General features: G+C 41.8%; 1 protein-coding gene across 1 annotated transcript in view; it reads right to left on the bottom strand.

Moving 5' to 3' along the window:
• The window catches only part of gpr143 (G protein-coupled receptor 143), a 54,057-nt gene extending 38,557 nt beyond the window's left edge, over nt 1-15,500 (bottom strand). The window contains exons 1-3 of the mRNA XM_063054911.1: nt 15,242-15,500; nt 2,541-2,647; nt 2,258-2,352 (exon numbers count right to left, since the gene is read on the bottom strand). Of these exons, the coding sequence (XP_062910981.1) occupies nt 2,258-2,352; nt 2,541-2,647; nt 15,242-15,500 (461 nt within the window). The remainder of the gene's footprint in view (nt 1-2,257; nt 2,353-2,540; nt 2,648-15,241) is intronic.
• Between the last annotated feature and the right edge of the window lie 4,428 nt (nt 15,501-19,928).

Below are 19,928 nucleotides of genomic sequence, written 5' to 3'. Positions count from 1 at the left end.
TGTCAGTTTTAGTCTTGGTTTGTCCTGTGTTTTCTTGTGATATCATTCTGGAGGAATATTGCATCATTTTTTAATGCATGCATTTCTAAATGACAATAAACGAGGACTGAGTGTCCTCATAATCTAAAACAATTGTGCTAACCGCTATGCCACCCCAATCTAATCTTCAGCTATTGGTCTCCTCCAAATCTTGTCCTCACAATACAACCAACATTGGAACATTCTTGTTCGTTGACAACAGATGATAGTGGGCTGAATGGCCTATTCCTGTGCTGTACTGTTCTATGTTCTAACTGTGGAGCAGTCCTGACCACCCTTCCCAAGACCAGCTATAGACAAACAGATTGGCCTCCATCAGCTCCAACCAGCACCACATCGCCCCCATTAAGAGTCAGAGAGTCTGAGTATTACTCTTAGATTCCATTATCTAAAGCTACGCATTCAGTGGCCAATTTATTGGGTACCTCCTGAATATAACAGAATGGCCACTGAATGTATGTTTATGATCTTCTGCTGCTGTAGCCCATCCACTTCAAGGTTCAACGCGCTGTGCATTCAAAGATACTCCTCTGCACACCACTGTTGTAACACGTAGTTACTTGAGTTACTGATGCCTTCCTGTCAGCTTGAACCATTCTGGCCATTCTCCTCTGATCTCTTTCATTAACAAGGTGGTTCACTGGATATTTTTTGTTTAACACACTGTTGTCTGTGAACTCTAGAAAGTGCTGTGTGTGAAAAATCCCTGGAGATCAGCAGTTTCTGAAATACTTAAACCACCCCATCTGACACCAATCATTCCACAGTCAAAGTCACTAAGATCACATTTCTTCATGTTTCATCTGAGCAACAATTAAATCTCTTGACTGTGCCAGCATGCTGTAATGCATTAAGTTGCTGCCACATGACTGGCTGATTAGATATTTGCATTAGCACGTACTTAATAAAGTGGCCAGTAAGTGTATGTCTATACTTAACAAGCTGCATTGTAGACAATCTAAGTAGAATTGCTGTATAAAATGAGATATGATTCCTGTTCTAGAATTAGAAAATGCTCTTCATCGCTGTGGACTAATTACTTATGAAACATTTATTTCATAATGGGTGATAGGGAACAATTTTAATTGTACATTATATGCCCCTGTGGCTTGGTGGGAACATATCTGAAGGCAGCAAGTGCTAATTATCTCACCAAGTGATGCTCCATAATGTTGCACTCAAACATCAGCAAACAAACATCAGTGTATCCTCAAATTAACTTGGTGTCTCTCCAGTTTTAAAATTTGCCACTCTAGTCAGCGACGCAGAGATAATGACTATATTTGGAGGAGCTACAAGGGAATCATGACTGGTGGAGAATGATTACCACTTTATTATTTGCTCTTCAGAAATCTCCAAAAGTCCCTTCACTAAGTGTAACATGTAACAAGACAGTAGTATGATGGGAAAGAGAGCAGAAGCAGCCAAAAAAAATTGAAAAAATAGAAAAAAAGCAAATTATTAGTAAGAGGAGAATCACAATCAGCAGACATGTTTCAATAATTACCAATTTTTTTAAAAAAAAGTCATCACTTGAACCCTTCTCTCATTTGCACACATTTGGTTCTTTACACATAAACAAGATCTACCACCAACTTCCCTCACGTTCTCTCATTCTATCCATCTAAAACTGTCTAATGTGTTTCAATTGTCATACAGACATTGTGTTATAATCAACCTCTGTCAATAGTTTTTACAAACACTGAAAATAACTCAATTAACATTGAATGCAACTATTTCAGCAAGAATTCTTAAGCTTATTACGGTATATTTTTGTGTAATAATTGAATCTTCAAAAATGTAGCCCCAAATTACAAAAAGTGCAAATTAATTTTAATACTATAACTCGCAAGTTATAGTGCGTGGCCAAGTGGTTAAGGTCGCTAATTCGAGCCTTGGCTGAGGCAGTGTGTGTGTCCTTGAGCAAGGCACTTAACCACACATTGCTCTGCGGTGACACCGGTGCCAAGCTGTATGGGTCTTAACGCCCTTCCCTTGGACAACATAGGTGGCGTGGAGAGGAGAGACCTGCAGCATGGGCAACTGCCGGTCTTCCATACAACCTTGCCCAGGCCTGCGCCCTGGAAACCTTCCAAAGTGCAAATCCATGGTCTCACGAGACTAACAGAGGCCTACAGCTCCCAAGTTGAAGGTTATTCCTGTCTGCAATGTATGATGCTGTTACAAACTATTTAGATAATTTACTCTGTGAACTTGCCTTAGTCCAGAAGATCGTTTTACAATAAGGTAAACATCCACAGCATAGCAGAACAACCACCAGAATGTGGCACTGTAGAACAGCTGAATCCATATCTGCTAGGAGGAAGGGACAAAAATTTAGATGTCTTTATTGCTATCAGATAAACAACTTACAAATTGATCATCTTAAATAGATAATAAGGGTGCAGAGAAAAATGTTACTTCTTAAACATGTTTCAATATCTTAATTGCAACATTAGAAAAAAAGCAATGTTGAGGTTTTACAAGTAATTTCTACTTACAGCACTGGCTACACAGAAGGCTGTTGGCCACAATTCAGTCCCATTAGCAGAGATTCTTGATGTAAAATTTGGAGAGCTAAGCCACACTGATGATCTGATTATAATACCTAAGGGGCAGATAGTCATGAGAGAACTTTGAACACAGAGTAAGTACATTAGTAGCAGGAAACCTGCAATAAGTTGATCCCTTTTAAGCAATTACTAATGCTCTTTTTAGACCATATCACTTGAACCCTTCTCTCATATGGACACATCTCTACTTGTTTACACATGGACGAACTTCACCGTTCACTTTTTAAATGTTCCCTCACTTTATTTATTGAACCATAGATAGTGGTGCAAAGTGAAGTTAAAAACAGATGCACCAGAATGTATCAGATCTTTGATCATAATTGTGTGAACCATTATCTTGTAGTTCTAGGTGATGCATTGTGCATCGAAAACATGGAGAAAAACATCTTGATTGTGGTTTCAGGTAACAAAGCATAACAGAAGCCACTTTTTATTAATCCAATTCTATAAGCTATAGGCATAGTTGCTTTCTTAGTTGCCATTAAGAAGGTGGTGATGAGCTATTTTAGAGTCATAGAAAAGTACAGCACAGAAACAGGCCCTTCAGCCCATCTAGAACATGCTGAGCCATTTTCTTGTACTACTACAATTCTTCTACCAAAGGCCCACCAGAGTTCTGTTGGGTATGAATTCCAGGATATGGATCCAAAGATGATGAAAGAATGGTGATATATTTACAAGTCAGGATATATTTTGACATCAGAATCAGATTTATTGTCACCTACACATGAAGTGAAATGTGTTGTTTTGCAGCAGTAGGACAGTACAAAGACAAAAAGCTAGTGCAAAAGAGAAAAAAAGGAATAATAAGATAGTGTTCATGGGCTGGTCAGAAATCTGACAGCAGAGGGGAAGGAGCTATTCCTAAATTATTGAGTGCAGGTCTCAGGCTCCTGTACTGAATCCCTGATGGAAGTAACAAGAAGAGGGCATATCCAGGATAAGAGGGCCTTTCTAAGGAACTACCTTTAGAAGCTGTCCTTGATGCCAGGGAGTGTTTGTACCCACGATGGAACTGAGTGAGTGAACAACCCTTTGCAACCTCGTGCATTGGAGGTTCCATACCAGGTTGTGATGTAGCCAGTCAGAATGTTCTTCAATGTACATCTCTAGAAATTTGCAAGTCTTTTTGATGTACCAAATCTCCAAAGCTTCAGATGAAGGACAGCCTTTGGTGTGCTTTCTTCACAATTGTGTCTGTGTTCAGTGCAAGGTAGGGTCCTTGAGATGTTGACCCCAAGAGGTTAAAGCTGCTCACTTTCTTTCACCGCTGATCCTTCAATGAGGACCAGCATGTGTCAGCCTGACATCTCCTTCCTGAAGTCCACAACCAGTCCTTTGGTCTTGCTGATGTTGAGTACAAAGTTATTGTTGTGATACCACCCAACCAGATGAACTTTCTCACTCCTTTAAACCTCCTTGTCACTCGCTGATATTCTATCAACAAAGTAGCACCAATGACACTGCCAGAGATGACAGCTGAGGAGGAAGGGATTCTGTAATTGTTGGTGCTCTGTAACTCTGGACTGACTGTCAGGAACTCTGCGGTTAACGTTTGATGTATTATTTGTTGACTTTTTTATTGTTTGCACGATTTGTTCTTTTTTCACACATTGGATGTTTGACTGTCTTTGTTATGTGGATTTTTATTAAAAAGTGGGTTTTATTGTGTTTCTTTGTTTCGTGGCTTCCTGCAAGAAGATGGATCTCAAGACTATACAGTATAAATACTTGATAATAAGTGTACTTCAGAATCAGGTTGAATATCATCGACATATGTTGTCAAATTTGCTAACTTTGCAGCAGCAGTACAATGCAATACATGATAAATAATACAGAAAAAACTGAATTACTGTAAGTATATGTCTATATTAAACAGCTACATTAAAGTAAGTAGTGGAAAATTAGATATCAAAATTGGAAGTGAGGTAGCCTTCATGGGTTCAATATCCACTTAAGAATCGGGTGGCAGAGGGGAAGAAGCTGTCCCCGAATTGCTGACTGTGTGTGCCTTCAGGCTTCTGTACCTACTTTCTGATGGTAACAATGAGAAGTGGAGATGTCCTGGGTGATGGAGGTTAATGATGGATGCCGCCTTTCTCAGGCATCGCTTCTTGAAGATGACCTGGACACTGCAGAGGCTGGTACCGATGGTGGAGCTAACTAATGTTACAACTTTCTGCAGCTTGCTAACTTCAATTCTGTGCAGTAGCCGCCCGCCTCCCATACCAGACAGTGATGCAGCCAGTCAGAACGTTCTTCACGGTATACAGTATCTGTAGAAGTTTGAGTGTTTTAGGTGACGAACCAAATCTTCTCAAACGCCTAATGAAATATAGCCGATGTCTTGCTTTCTTTATAGCTGCATCAATATGTTGGGACCAGATTGACACTCAGGAAATTGAAATTGCTCACTCTCTCCACTTCAGATCCCTCTATGAGGATTGGTTTGTGTTCCCTCATGTTATCCTTTCTGAAGTCCACAATTAGCACTTTGGTCTTATTAACATTGAGTGCAAGGTTGTTGCTATGACACCACTCAAGTAGCTGATATATCTCACTCCTGTATGACCCTCTCGTCACCATCTGAGATTCTGCCAACAATGGTTGAATCATCAGCAAATGTATAGATGGCATTTGTGCTAGGCCTAGCCACACAGTCATGGGTATAGAGAGAGTAGAGCAGTGGGCTAAGCACACCACCCCCATGGAGTGCCAGTGTTAATTCTCAGCGGCTGAGAAGTTATTTCCAATCTGCACGGATTGTGGTCTTCCAGTTAGGAAGTTGAGAAACCAGTCGCAGAGGGAGACACAGAGTTTCAGGTTCTGTAGCTTTCTGATCAGAACTGTAGGAACGATGGTGTTAAACACTGAGCTATTGTCAATAATCAGCATCCTGACATAGGTGTTTGTATTGTCCAGGTGATCCAAGGCCACGTGGAGAGCCATTAAGATCGCATCCGTCGCAGACCTATTGTGCCAATAGGCAAATTGCAGTGAGTTCAAGTCCTTGCTGATGCAGGAGTTGATCCTAGCTATGACCAATCTCTCAAAACATTTCATCACTGTAGATGTGGGTGCAACTAGACGACAGTCATTAAGGCAGTTCATACAGCACTTCTTGGGCCCTGCTATAATTGTTACCTTTTTGAAGTAGGTGAGAACTTCTGACTGTAGCAGTGAGAGATTGAAAGTGTCTTTGAATACCCCTGCCAGTTGGTTGGCACAAGTTTTCAGAGCTCTATCAGGTACTCCATCGGGACCTGCTGCCTTGCAAGGGTTCACCCTCCTAACATCAGCCCCTGAGACAGAGATCATCGGGCCACCGGGTGCTGCAGGGAACCTGACAGCTGTAGTTTTATTCTCCCTCTTACAGTGAGCATAAAAGGTGTGAGCTCGTCTGGTAGTGAAGCTTCGCTGTCGTTCATGATGTTGGGTTTCACTTTGTAGGAAATAATATCTTGCAAGCCCTGCCAGAGTTGACGTGCATCCAATGACACCCCCAACCTCACTCACTCTTGAAATAGCCTTCCGCAAGTCATACCTAGTCTTCTTATACAGACCTGGATCAGCAGACTTAAATGCCACAGATCTAGTCCTCAGCTGATGACAAACCTCCTGGTTCATCCATGGCTTTTAGTTTGGGAATGTACAGTAAATCTTTGCAGGCACACGCTCATCCACCCAGGTTTTAATGAAGTCGGTGGCAACTGCAGCACACTCATCCAGGTTCGAAGATGAATCCCTGAATACAGTCCAGTCCACCGATTCAAAGCAGTCTTGTAGGCACTTCTGTTCCTCTCTCGTCCAAACCTTCTTGGTCCTCACTACTGGCGCTGCAGTCTTTAGTCTCTGCCTGTTCTCAGGGAGTAGAAGTACAACTAAGTGATCAGACTTCCCGAAGTGAGGGCATGGAATAGCACGGTAAGCACTCTTGATCTTAGTGTGACAGTGGTCCAGTGTGTTGTTTTTTCTGGTACTACAACACATTGATGCCACTATAAAGAAGGCAAGTTAGTGGGTATATTACATTAGGAGCGTGAGGAGATTTGGTTTGTCAACTGAAACACTTGAAAACTTCTACAAATATACCATGGAGAGCATTCTGACTGGCTGCATCATTGTTTGGTGTGGGAGGGAGGGGGGGCTACTTACTGTACAAGATCAAAATAAGTTACAGAAACTTGTAAAATTGGTCAGCTCCATTATGGGTACCAGGCTCCACAGTATCCAAGACATCTTCAAGGAGCGGTGCCTTAGGAAGGCGGCATCCATCATTACGGATCCCCACAACCCAGAAATGCCCTTTTCTCACTGTTACCCTCAGGTAGGAGGCACAGAAACCTGAAGGCACACAGTCAGCGATTCAGGAACAGCTTCTTCCCCTCCATCACCCGATTTCTAAATAGACACTGAAACCATGAACGCTACCTCACTACTTTTTTATTTCTGTTATTTTGCAATACTTATTTTAACTTAACTATTATAATATGTATACATTTATTGTCACTCAGTTTTATTTCTATTTATTTATCATGTATTTCATTGTACTGCTGCTGTAAAGTTAACAAATTTAATGACATATGCTGGTGATATTAAATCTGATTCTGATTTGTTGAAAAAAACTATTCAGTGACTTTTTCAAGCTGACTTGGCTACTTTGAAATTTTTGAACTTTTTTCCATTTAGTACAAGTTTTGCTTTTTTCTCTCTCCCAAGATATTTTAAGTTCTGGTGTGTCAGAGTAAAAATTAGCTGACTCTTACTTTTGGCTTTCTTCTGAAATGTCATGATGCAGCAAATTCATAGTCTTGACTTGTGTTCGTGGCCTCATTAGAAAACAGCTTTGCAATTCTGACATGAGGGATGGGACAACAGAAGAGAGGGAATAATACATCCATCTCCATAAGTAGTGTTGACAATAATATCCATTACAAAGAAACTACTGTAGAGACAAGGAAATCTGCAGATGCTGGAAATTCAAGCAACACACACAGAATGCTGGTGGAATGCAGCAGGCCAGGCAGTGTCCACAGGGAGAAGCACAGTCAACGTTTCAGGCCAAGACCCTCAGTACGAGTCCTGACGAAGGGTCTCGGCCTGAAACGTCAACTGTGCTTCTTCCTATGGATGCTGCCTGGCCTGCTGCGTTCCACCAGCATTTTGTGTGAACTACTGTAGAGTTTCTTTTTTTAAAAGAATGACTCCAGAAATCCTCAACTTTTCAGAAGACCTTATGGAAAGAACCAATTTGAAAGAAACAATATGGTTCAGGTGAATTAGGAAAGCAAGAACAGAGATAAATGCTCCTCTGTACATTTACTCTTTAAACTATTGTGTGCACCTGGATTGGCAAAGAAATAGAACAACTGTGCGCTTTATTTGGTTTTGGGATGGATACAAGTTCCAAACTAATTCCATGTCCCTTTTGACACCCATCAGTTTTATCAACACACCAGAGAAAGCACCACATCTGGATTTATCATAGCTTGGTTTGGCAACTGCTCTATCTGAAACCATCTGAAGCTGCAGCTCAGCGGGTCACGGAAAGCCAGCCTTATCTCCATGGACTCTGGACTCTGTCTATACTCTTCACTGCTTCAGTAAAACAGTCAGCATAATCAAAGAGCCCTCCCACCCCGGACATTTCCTCTTCTTCCCCCTCACATCAGGCAGAAGGCACAAAAACCTTATGTTTGGTTCATGTAGAGGGGTTATTTTGAGTTACCCAGAGTCCATGAATTTCTTCCGACGAAAACCACAGTAGGGAATTCTTTTCACAAAGACTTCGATCTATAGATATGCTGTTGGCCCATTCACTGTGTGGACTCCATGGAAACGGTTCAGGTGAGGCTGGGTAAATTCTTGCTTCAGACAATATTATAACCATGCCTCTGTTTATGATTCAGTGTCCGTAAGGAAAGTAAAGAGGACATGTATGGGCAAAGAATATTTACAACAGTGACGAAGATAAGTAAAAACATATTTTACAGAAAACAGAGTATCAGGGAACCTCTTGCTTCAGCATCCTCGAATCCTTTTCCATCCATTTAAAAAAGTTCCTTTCCCAGGAGAGAATGCAATCGTAGTAGTGAGGACTTGTGCAATTTACAGCATACACAGCTAACATCTTCATGCTTTAGAATGGGCCTGACAGACCAACTGGCCTTGAACTCTTGTTCAGATAAGTTACCTTTGGTCACAGTCAAACGTATAAAATGACAAAACCATAAATTCTCCTTTTATAAAAAGTACAAATGTATAAATCCTACTTTCTCATGAGAATGATCCCAGGAATAAAAGTGTTAATGTATGAAGCTTGTTTGATGGCTCTGGCCCTGTACTCACCAGTGTTTAAAAGAATGAGGGGGGAATTATTATTGAAAACTACTGAATATTTTAAGGCCCAGACAGAGTAGACATGGGGATGATAGAAGGATGTTAGAATGAAAGGACGTCTCTTTAGAACAGAGATGAGAAGGAATTTCTTTAGCCAGAGCGTGGTGAATCTGTTTCCACAGTCGGTTATGGACACCAAATCATTGGGTATATTTCAAGAGAGGTTGATAGTTTTTTGATTAGTAAGGGTGTCAAAGGTTACTGGAAGGCAGAAGAATAGGATTGATGGGGAGAATAAATCAGCCATGATGGAATGGCAGAGTAGAATCGATAGGCCAGGTGGCCTAATTCTGATCCTATGTTTTATTCTGTTAAATTACTTTCTTTTCACTCATCCAGGGGACTTTTTTTAAAAAACTACTGTACCTGCTTTATGGTTTACATTTCTGATACAAGTATGAAAAGAGAAGAGTGCAGCCATAGGAGCTACTAATTTTAGTTCCTCAAAGCACAATGTAGGAATCATAACAAAATTGTCTAAACAGCTAACTGCAGATTCTGGAAATCTGAAATAAACCAGAAAAAATAGCACAAAACTCAACTTGTCAGGCAACATCTGCAGAAAGAGATGCAGCTTAATATTTCTGCTCAGAAGTGATGAAGGAATCAGTTGAAGAATCTCCAATCCAAAATATCAACTGTTCCTCGTTCTGTAATACTCAACAAGTATTTCCTGCACATTCGGTTTTTAATTTTTCTTTCTTTTTAACCAATTCTGCTATTTATAGTATATTCCGGTTAATTGGGTCATTGGTAAATTGTGGCAGCCGCTTATTTGGGACAACACTTAAAGAACAAAACCTAATTGAGAAAATAGCAGGGACTCTCCTCATTTATTTGGGACACTATGTCACAAGTGGGGCAGGAGACTGTTGCCAAACAATTTCTAACTATCAGTCGTGTGTCATGGTCGTTAGACATCACATCAATGCTTAGAGCAAACAATTTTTAAAATAGCATCAGTTGCTTGTGTTTGTGTTCATAAAGCAGTGAGTTTAGTCACTGATAGTTGGCATGAAATAACCAGTAAGACAATTCAGAACTGTGTCGTTCACTACAGATTCAAGCATTCAGGCTTAGAAATGCCAGAAATGGCAGTAAGCGAAAATGAAAATAATTTCATTATTTCAACAAGTTAGGAACTACGAAGAACTTGAAGGTATAAACAATCATTTTGAATGTTACAATGAAAATGAAGATTTGAAAGGTGCAATCATTGAAAGCATTGTATGAAAGTAGTTCATCATGTTCCTGCTGATTTGTACATTAACAGTCAATCAAAAGAACACGGCACCTACACCGGATGAATTCCTCTGTCAATAACTGAGGTTGGGAAACATGCATGAATTTATAAACGTGACAAAGTACATTGGGAAAATTTGGCTTTGTGAATGGCATACTAAAAACAGAAATAATGCTAATACTTGCAAGTCATTGGCTGGGTCTTCACTCAGAGTACTGAATATAAGCATAGATACCATGCTTGGAAAGGATGGCAATTATAGAACTGAAGATTTCACTAATGTCCCAACAGATGAAGTTGTACTTCTTTTCTTCAAGTATGGTTAATGTTAGTAGTAGATCCAGGAGGAGTTATGCAAATTTATTAAGAGTCTTGACAGATCAAATAGGGAGAAACTTTTTTGACAATAAGTTGATAACAGAGTCATGGTTTTCAAATACAGTGGATTCAGGTTAATTGGGTCACAGGTTAATAAATGACGCTGCTTATTTTGGACAACTCTTAAGGAACAAAGCAAATTGCGAGAACTGCCGAAATTCCCTTCATTTATTTGGGACACTATGCTGCTTAATCGAGGTAGGAGATTTAAAAATAACACAATTTCTATCATTTCCAGAATTTCAACAAACAAAAAGGCTACTGCATATTCAAACAAAGTTTTTAAAAACTGTTATTTAATGTCATGATTTTCTTAAATTTTTCTTGGGATGTGAGCATTAAACACAAGCATTTAGTGTCCAGCATTCTCACTTAAAATACTGCCTTATGCTATTGAATTGTTATCAGTCGGGGCTTTGAAAATAATTCCACACTGCTCATTGGTGGAGGCACCTTGATTCCAATCAACTGTACTGATTAATTTCCAAATCATGATAGAGGCCTTCGGCTAAGGTGATCCTCGTCCTCCTCTCCCATAATCCCTGCTCTTTGTGCCCTTCATTAGCTCTGTTAACCAACAACTAGTTTGCAAAATGCTCTTCTTTCAAATCTTACAATGACGTTATCACTCTATCTCTGTAGTCATCACGAGGCTAACACTCCCACATGATACTTATAATCATTCCATTCTGATCTCTTAATCATCCTCTGGTTTAATCATTCCACTAATGGTGACTGTGCTCTAGAATTCCATTCCTGACCCTCTTGTCCCTTCTCGTTCTTCTCTTTGACCAAGAGTTTTGTTACTGCCATAATCGCACCTCATTCCAAATTTATTATCAAAGCAGGTATACCATATATAACCTTGAGATTCATCTTCTTGCAGTTACTCACAAAACAAAATTCACAATGGAATCCACCAAAAATAAAATACACACACGAAGTCCACCGCATGTCCGATATGCAAAAGAGGTCAGATCGTGCAAATAATAAAAAAGTAAACAAGTAACACACAGAACATGAGCTCCAGTGTCCCTGAAACTGAGTCCACAGGCTGCGGAGTCAGCTTAGTGCAGAAGCAAATGAAGCCCATCCAGGAATCCGATGGGTGCAGGGCAGCAACGGTTCCTGAACTTGGTGGCATGGTACCCAAGCTTCCTGCTGATCCTGCCCAATGGTAGTAGCAGGAAGAGAGAGAGAGAGAGAGAGAGAGACCGGTCTGAAGCAGTCATATGACAAGTAAGAGAATTTGCTTGATTACACTCCTGCACAGAATCTTGCGTTTATGTGTGGCAAAGCATATAAAGCAAGCATATTGTCTTTCCTCAGTCGTGAATGGATTGACGACGGTTAAGTTGGCTCTTCCCTCTTGTTGCTCCTCCAATCAAGCACACTGCACTACTTCATTAAGCTCTGGCACAGTTCTCCCATTTTGGATGCAACTTTAAAATATTAATAAGGAAGAATTGGTATGATTCAATGGGCAGAGTTTACTGCCCAAATATACAAGTTAGGAGCAGAAGTAGGCCACTCTGCTCTTCAAACCCACTCTGCAATTTTGGCTGAACTATTGTAAACTTAGCACAGCGTCACAGAATAACCTTTCACCCTTTACTCAATGATAACCTATCTAACTCTGTCTTTAAAATATCTAAATACTGTTTCCATTCATATTTAAGGAAGAGAATTCCAAAGAGTCATGACAACCTGTGAGAAAAAAAAGTAGTGATTTGATCTCTGCCTTAACTGGGCAGATTCCTAGTATTAAACATTTATAAAAACTCCCACAAGAGAAAACATTCTCTTCATATCCCCATACCACTCCCTCTCCCAATCAGGACCCCCTGTCCATCACATACCTCAAACCTTTCATAGAAACTTGTGTTTCTCCATCTGTTTTTGTTGTTATTTTATCATGATACAACTTATGGTTTGCTAAGCCAGCGGTCCCCAACCACCGGGCCGCAGAGCACATGCTACCGGGCCGCGAGGAAACGATATGATTTGGCGATATGAGTCAGCTGCACCTTTCCTCATTCCCTGTCACGCGCACTGTTGAGCCATTACGCATGCGAGGTCATTACCCGCGCGTCGTCCATGTCAGCGCAGGAAAGAGATCAACTCCTCAAGCTTGCAAATGACGGTGGACTGAAAAGTATGTTTGACATCTCCGCTGGCATTCCAGATCAAAGTCAAGGCTGAATATCCTGAGATAGCCGCGAAAGCACTGAAAACATTGCTTCCATTCCCAACATATCTCTGCAATGAATGCGACGAAAACTAAATTGCGGAATAGACTGGACATAAGGAACTCCGTTCGAGTATCGCTGTCTCTCGTCACCCTTCAATAGGACCGTCTTGTTGCAGGAAAACAATCCCAGGGCTCCCACTGTTTCAGCGATATTGGTGTGTTGCAGTGATTTTATATGTTCATACGGGGAAAATATGTGCTGCTTGTTTAATATCCAAACAATACTTAAAATGTTATGATGCTATTGACTTATATAACTATATAACAATTACAGCACGGAAACAGGCCATCTCTGCCCTTCTAATCCATGCTGATCGCTACTCTCACCTAGTCCCACCGACCTGCACTCAGCCCATAACCCTCCATTCTTTTCCTGTCTATATACCTATCCAATTTTTCTTTAAATGATAATATCGAACCTGCCTCTACCACTTCTACTGGAAGTTCATTCAACACTTACTTCAAGCTCCCCTGTCCTCCCCTGATAATTGACTCATCACTATATTAATGCAAGGAAAACATGCGCTGTGTGTTTAATATTAAATTCTTTAGATAAACCCTTTTAGAAATGAAATTGAGTGTATTAGCTAATTATCATCGGTATTCCGGTCGTGATTAACATCCCCCCTGCCCCGGAAAAGAATCGCCAAAAACGATTTGCGGAAAAAAAATCGTACACACATGCGCACTGGTTCCCACGCAAGGCTTCATGGTCATTGTAGCCTTTCTCGGGGGTAAACCCAGCGTATTTGACTGCTACTCTTGTCCGTTGTCAACGCGCCCCCCCCCCCCCAGGTCGGCCGGTCCGCAAGAATATTGTCAATATGAAACCGGTCCACAGTGCGAGAAAGGTTGGGGACCCCTGTGCTAAGCTATTGCAAATACCAGTTGGACATCAATAGACAGGCAAGAGTCAAAGATTTCCTTGTATCAAAGGTGCTAGGGAATCAGTTTTGTCTTATGCAGATCTGGTAATCTCCTGGTTATCATTATGAATGATAGGTTATAATTAGGTTTATTTAATTCATTAACTCAATTTGAATCCCCCAGTTGCCGAACTCACAACTCCTTAACCCAGGCTTCCGAATTGCTGACAGTGGCTCATATCTGCAGCAAGAGTGATCATAGTAGTATATTGGAGATCCATCTTCAGTTCCTGGGACAGGCCCAAAGTCAGAGACAGAGAAATACGGCACAAAAACTGGCCCTTTGGCCCATCAAGCCCATGCCATCTATCAACTACCCATTGTACATTAATCCCATTTTCTTCATTCATCCACATTGTCATCAACTCCCCTCCACCCCGGATTCTACCACTTGCCTCTACACTGGGGGCAACTTACAGCGGCCAATTAACCTACAAACCTGTACCTCCTTGGATGAGAACTGGAGGAAAGCCACTCAAACAGAAATTAAGGTCAGGATTAAACCCATATCTCTGATACCGTAAGGTACCTACTCACTGTGCTGACCAGTGGGTAAAATCTAACAACCCCATTCCCATGTAACCTCCAAGGCTCCTCATCTTGGACCATCTCAACCATCTGATAACTCCATCACTGAACAGTTCCCATAACTCATTTTCAAGGACTCTTCATCTCATGTTCTTGATATCTATTGCTTATTTATTATTTCCTATTTTTTTCTTTTGTATTTTCTTGGATTTACTGGGTATGCCCGGGAGGAAATGAATAGCAGGGTGGTATATGGTTACGTATATGTACTTTGAATAAATTTGCTTTGAATTTTTTGATCCTGAGAAGGGCAACTGGCCAGTGAGCTTCCTTATATTTGCAGTTTGTAGAATGAGATGATCATTTCCTTATGAAGCAATTGTGACCCAAAGTCGCGTTGCTTGATTCTGAAGCAGGCAGTGAAGGCTTGGTCACAGTGCCTGCTGGCAATATTCTTACTTGGCCATTCTGATGGGTTTCTCCAGACCAGGTGAATGAAAAAAATGTGCAATCAGTTATACAAGCCCCCCCCCCACAGCTCCGTCCATGGGCCTCCCAGCTAGCGCCAAATGTCTGCCTGGTGGCCTGAGATCGATGGAAATCCTCGGTTTCCACAAACTCCCAGAAGACCAGCAGTTAAAATGACACCCGTTTCACCCATCACTCCATTGGCATTTTACTCCCACGTTTAGGCATCAACCCCACACAGCACGTTTACACTCTCCAGGGTTGACAAGTTGGCAACATTTGAAGCATTTCTAGCAGATATTCACACACCAAAAGATTTACCCGTGACTAAATACGTGGCAGTATCGACATAAAGTACCGAAGACGTCCGCTATAATAATTTCTACAATTTAAAAACTTTGATTGAAAGTAAATGTGGAAGTGGAGAGCCACCTACCTACGCAGCCTAAGATGTCACAGATATTAATGATGAGCAGGATTCGAGAAGATGCTGATGGCTTCTGCAGAGGGTACTGGCTGAACCTGCGGTAACTGAACCTCCGTTTTGGCAAGATCTGAATAAGTGTGCCAACAAGACTCAGACTGGCACTGGCCACGCAGATGCCGTTGAAAAAGACAGACTGAAAACCGAGGACAAAATCGGTGGCCGGGTCCCGAGTGGGACAGCAAAAAGTTTCCAAGCGTGGAGAAGCCATAGGAAACAGGCAGCCAGAGCGAGCGGGAGAAGCATGAACCGCCTCTCTCTTGGATCACGGGACGAACATCATGCGTATTCTCTCAAGTCTCATCACAATCTCACTCGCTGAGTCAATTCTCTTTTAATTGACTGGGAGAAAAAAATTAGATCCCTTTGATAGTCCGCGATTCCCGAGACTCTTTGTTGTACCAGAATCCAGGAGAGGATCATTCGTTACTTTATAATCACGCGTGAATCCTCATGATAAACTTGTTCAGCCTCAGGGTAAGATCACAATCGCCGGGCCACTGTTGGTGCAGGGAGGTGAGGCGGACTTCCACGTTCCTGATGTAATGATTTTAATGAATGAGATGCATCAAAGGACAATAAATAGTAACTAGATGTAGTCGGGGCCTTAAAAGCGTTATGAAGGCGGTTGTCTCTCATTTACTGTATTGTCAAAGCTCATCTTTTTTTTAATGTTAAGTGTCTCCCTTCAAATCGTTTGGACAAACTGAGAAATTTTTGGTTGCGGAAATAGTGAATAATTTGAATGAGGAATGTACTATATATTCATCTTCTTTAAACAAAAAAGACCATTGTAAATGGGGGAATTTTGAAAGAACCCTTCAGACGTTTAAATAAACGATTACAATGTGAGTATTGTGTACACATCCCAAGCTAAAGGTCTCGTGTAATCACAAGTTTATTAAGCGAATATGTTAACTACAGTTTGTAAGAGCTTTGGAATGTGGCCACTTTTTAGATTTGTTACTTCAGAGTGTAGCCCCCCCGGCCACCCTCAGGGTCGCTCGGCTCGCTGTCATCTAGGGAAACAGCCTCGGCCCCGCCAAACTGGGTAATTCGTTTGTGTGGATGCTGTGTGAGGTACCCCACCCCGCCCAAATAACAGACAATACACCAGATGCAATTAAATAATTTACAGTTTATAGATATTACTGGAACTATATAATTAAAAGAGAAATATAAAAGGAAAATAAAAGGCGCCACACTTATCAAAGTTCAATCTCTTCGTGCACAACAACCGTTGGAGCTCAAGGACCTTCTTCTTCACCCTGCGACCCTCTCGGACCACCTCGACCGGCCGCCTGGGACCACCAACGGTGGTCGACCAGACGCTCCACACGAGTCCGTCTCCGTCTCCGTCTCCTCGCCGAATGTCCCGCTCGGGGTCCGACCCCGTCAGTGGACATCACAGCACATCGTCCATCCTCTGTCTCGCTCTCCCGCCTTCTGCCCCAAAACCCCGCACATACAGTATCTTCAAATACACCAAAAACATAACAACTATCCAACTTGGTTAATAGCACTCTCTTATCACACTCTAAAGCAAAAACAAGCTGCTAGCGCAAACTTTCTCAACGTTTAACACAACAAAGTCGCATTCCCCAGATTAACATAACAAAGACGCCATTTTAATTAGCCTCCGCAGTAACATAAAAGTCGAAAGCCCCTTACAAGAGGTAAAACTATCCTCTGAGCTACGTTAATTTAAGTGGAAGTCTTTCGGGCCGTTGTTTGAGCCAAGCTTAGTGCTTTCTTCACACACATTGCGACTTGAAATATTGGCGCCAACACTTTTTATTAGTAGGAATGATCCAGTTACAAACAAAAGGCTGGAGAAGAGTGCCTCAGAGAGGGCAGAGCCAGGGATCATCCCCACAGAATGGCAGTGTGGTGTAAATCTCCTATGAGGCATGGATTAGATAATGCACGGGCAATAATTAGCCGGGTTTCCATTAGACCATAAGACCACAAGACAAAGGAGCAGAAGTCGGCCATTCGGCCCATCGAGTCTGCTCCGCCATTTTATCATGAGCTGATCCATTCTCCCATTTAGTCCCACTCCCCCGCCTTCTCACCATAACCTTTGATGCCCTGGCTACTCGGATACCTATCAATCTCTGGCTTAAATACACCCAATGACTTGGCTTCCACTGCCGCCCGTGGCAACAAATTCCATAGATTCACCACCCTCTGGCTAAAAAAATTCTTCGCATCTCTGTTCTGAAAGGGTGCCCTCCAATCCTTAAGTCATGCCCTCTCGTACTAGACTCTCCCATCATGGGAAACAACTTTGCCACATCCACTCTGTCCATGCCTTTCAACATTCGAAATGTTTCTATGAGGTCTCCCCTCATTCTTCTAAACTCCAAGGAATACAGTCCAAGAGTGGACAAACGTTACTCATATGTTAACCCTCTCATTCCCGGAATCATTTTAGTGATTCTTCTCCGTGCCCTCTCCAATGTCAGCACATCCTTTCTTAAATAAGGAGATCAAAACTGCCCACAGTACTCCAAGTGAGGTCTTACCAGCGCCTTATAGAGCCTCAACATCACATCCCTGCTCCTATACTCTATTCCTCTAGAAATGAATGCCAACATTGCATTCGCCTTCTTCACTACTGACTCAACCTGGAGGTTAACCTTAAGGGTATCCTGTACGAGGACTCCCAAGTCCCGTTGCATCTCAGAACTTTGAATTCTCTCCCCATTTAAATAATAGTCTGCCCGTTTATTTCTTCTGCCAAAGTGCAGAACCATACACTTTCCAACATTGTGTTTCATTTTTCCTCTTCTTTGCCCATTCTTCCAATCTATCCAAGTCCCTCTGCAGACTCTCTGTTTCCTCAGCATTACCGGCCCCTCCACCTATCTTTGTATCATCAGCAAACTTAGCCACAAAGCCATCTATTCCATAATCCACATCGTTGATGTACAACGTAAAAAGAAGCGGCCCCAACACGGATCCCTGTGGAACACCACTGGTAACTGGCAGCCAACCAGAATAGGATCCCTTTATTCCCACTCTCTGTTTCCTACCAATCAGCCAATGCTCTATCCACGTATGTAACTTTCCTGTAATTCCATGGGCTCTTATCTTGTTAACTAGCCTCATGTGTGGCACCTTGTCAAAGGCCTTCTGAAAATCCAAATATACAATATCCACTGCATCATCCATTACCTCCCAGCAGTTTGCGAGTCTCGATTCTATTCATTTAAGTAAAACATAGTTTACACTTGTCGGTGTGAATAGTTGGAAACAACTTGGAGATGAGTTACCTGAACTCCTCTTCCTACTATTCCCTAACACTTAAGGTGCCCTAAAGCCTGTGTACCAACTTGCCCCAAAGGTCACCCATTGCTCCTGAATTTACTGACCTGTATTATCTCCAGGTGGGCAAAAATCTTGGTATTAAAATTGAAATTTGTGAACCTTACCGCACCAAAACCAAGCATTTCAGGCCACTGTGTCTCTGCTGGCCATTAAGAACTTATCTCCGGTGAGGCCATTTACCAGCACTCTCCACCCTCTATACAGCAGGGAACACAGGCCATTTGACCCAATTCATCCATGCTACCCATGTTACCTAACTGGGTTAGTCCCATTTGGCTCATAATCCCTCTATACCTTTTCTAGCCGTGTGTCTTTCCAAATGTTTTTTTAAATCTTAAGACTGTACCCTCCTCTACCACTTCCTCTTGCAGTTCATTGCATGTACATACCATCCTCTGTTTGAAGAAGTTGCCCTTTAAGTCCTTTTTGAAATCTTTCCCTTGTCATCTTAACTCCATGCTCTCTAGTTTTGGACTTAAATACCCTGGGGAAAAGACTGTGGTCATTTGTCTTTTCTTTGCCCCTTATGATCCTTAAAAAAACTCGCAAAAGGTCTTCCATCAGCCCCTGGGGAAGAGGTCATAGCTTTCCAGCCTTTCCTAATATTTTAAACCTTACAGTCTCAGTAATACCTTCAAACCTTTTAGACCATAAAACCATAAGATATAGAAGCAGAATTAGGCCACTTAGCCCATCAAGTCTGCTCCGCCATTTCATCATGGCGGATCCAATATTCCTCTCAGCCCCAGTCTCCTGCCTTCTCCCAGTATCCCTTCACGCCCTGATCATCAAGAATCTTATCAGTCTCTGACTTAAATATAAAGACTTGGCCTTCACAGCTACATGTGGCAAAGAATTCCACAGATTCACTGCTCTCTGGCTAAAGGAATTCCTCCTCATCTCTGTTCTAAAAGAAGGCCCCTCTATTCTGAGGCTGTGTCCTCTGGTCTTGGACTCACCCACTATAGGAAACATGCTCTCCATATCCACTCGATCAAAGCCTTTCACCATTTGATAGGTTTCAATGAGGTTATCCTTTATTCTTCTGAATTCCAGTGAATGCAGCCCCAGATCCATCAAACACTCTTCAGATGACAAGCCATTCAATCCTGGAACATTTTCATGCACCTCTGTTAAACCCGCTCCAGTTTCAGCAAATTCTTTCGAAGATAAGGAGCCAAAAAACTACTCATGATACTCCAAGTGAGGCCTCACCAGTACTTTATGAAGTCTCAACATTACATCTTTGCTTTTGTATTCTAGTCCTCTTGATATGAATGCTAACATCACACTTGTCTTCCTCACC

This window comes from Mobula hypostoma, chromosome 7 (genome assembly GCF_963921235.1).
Source record: "Mobula hypostoma chromosome 7, sMobHyp1.1, whole genome shotgun sequence".
NCBI classification, from domain to species: Eukaryota; Metazoa; Chordata; class Chondrichthyes; order Myliobatiformes; family Myliobatidae; genus Mobula; species Mobula hypostoma.
Note: the sequence above shows the minus strand (reverse complement) of the source record. Positions and strands in the feature narration are given on the sequence as shown.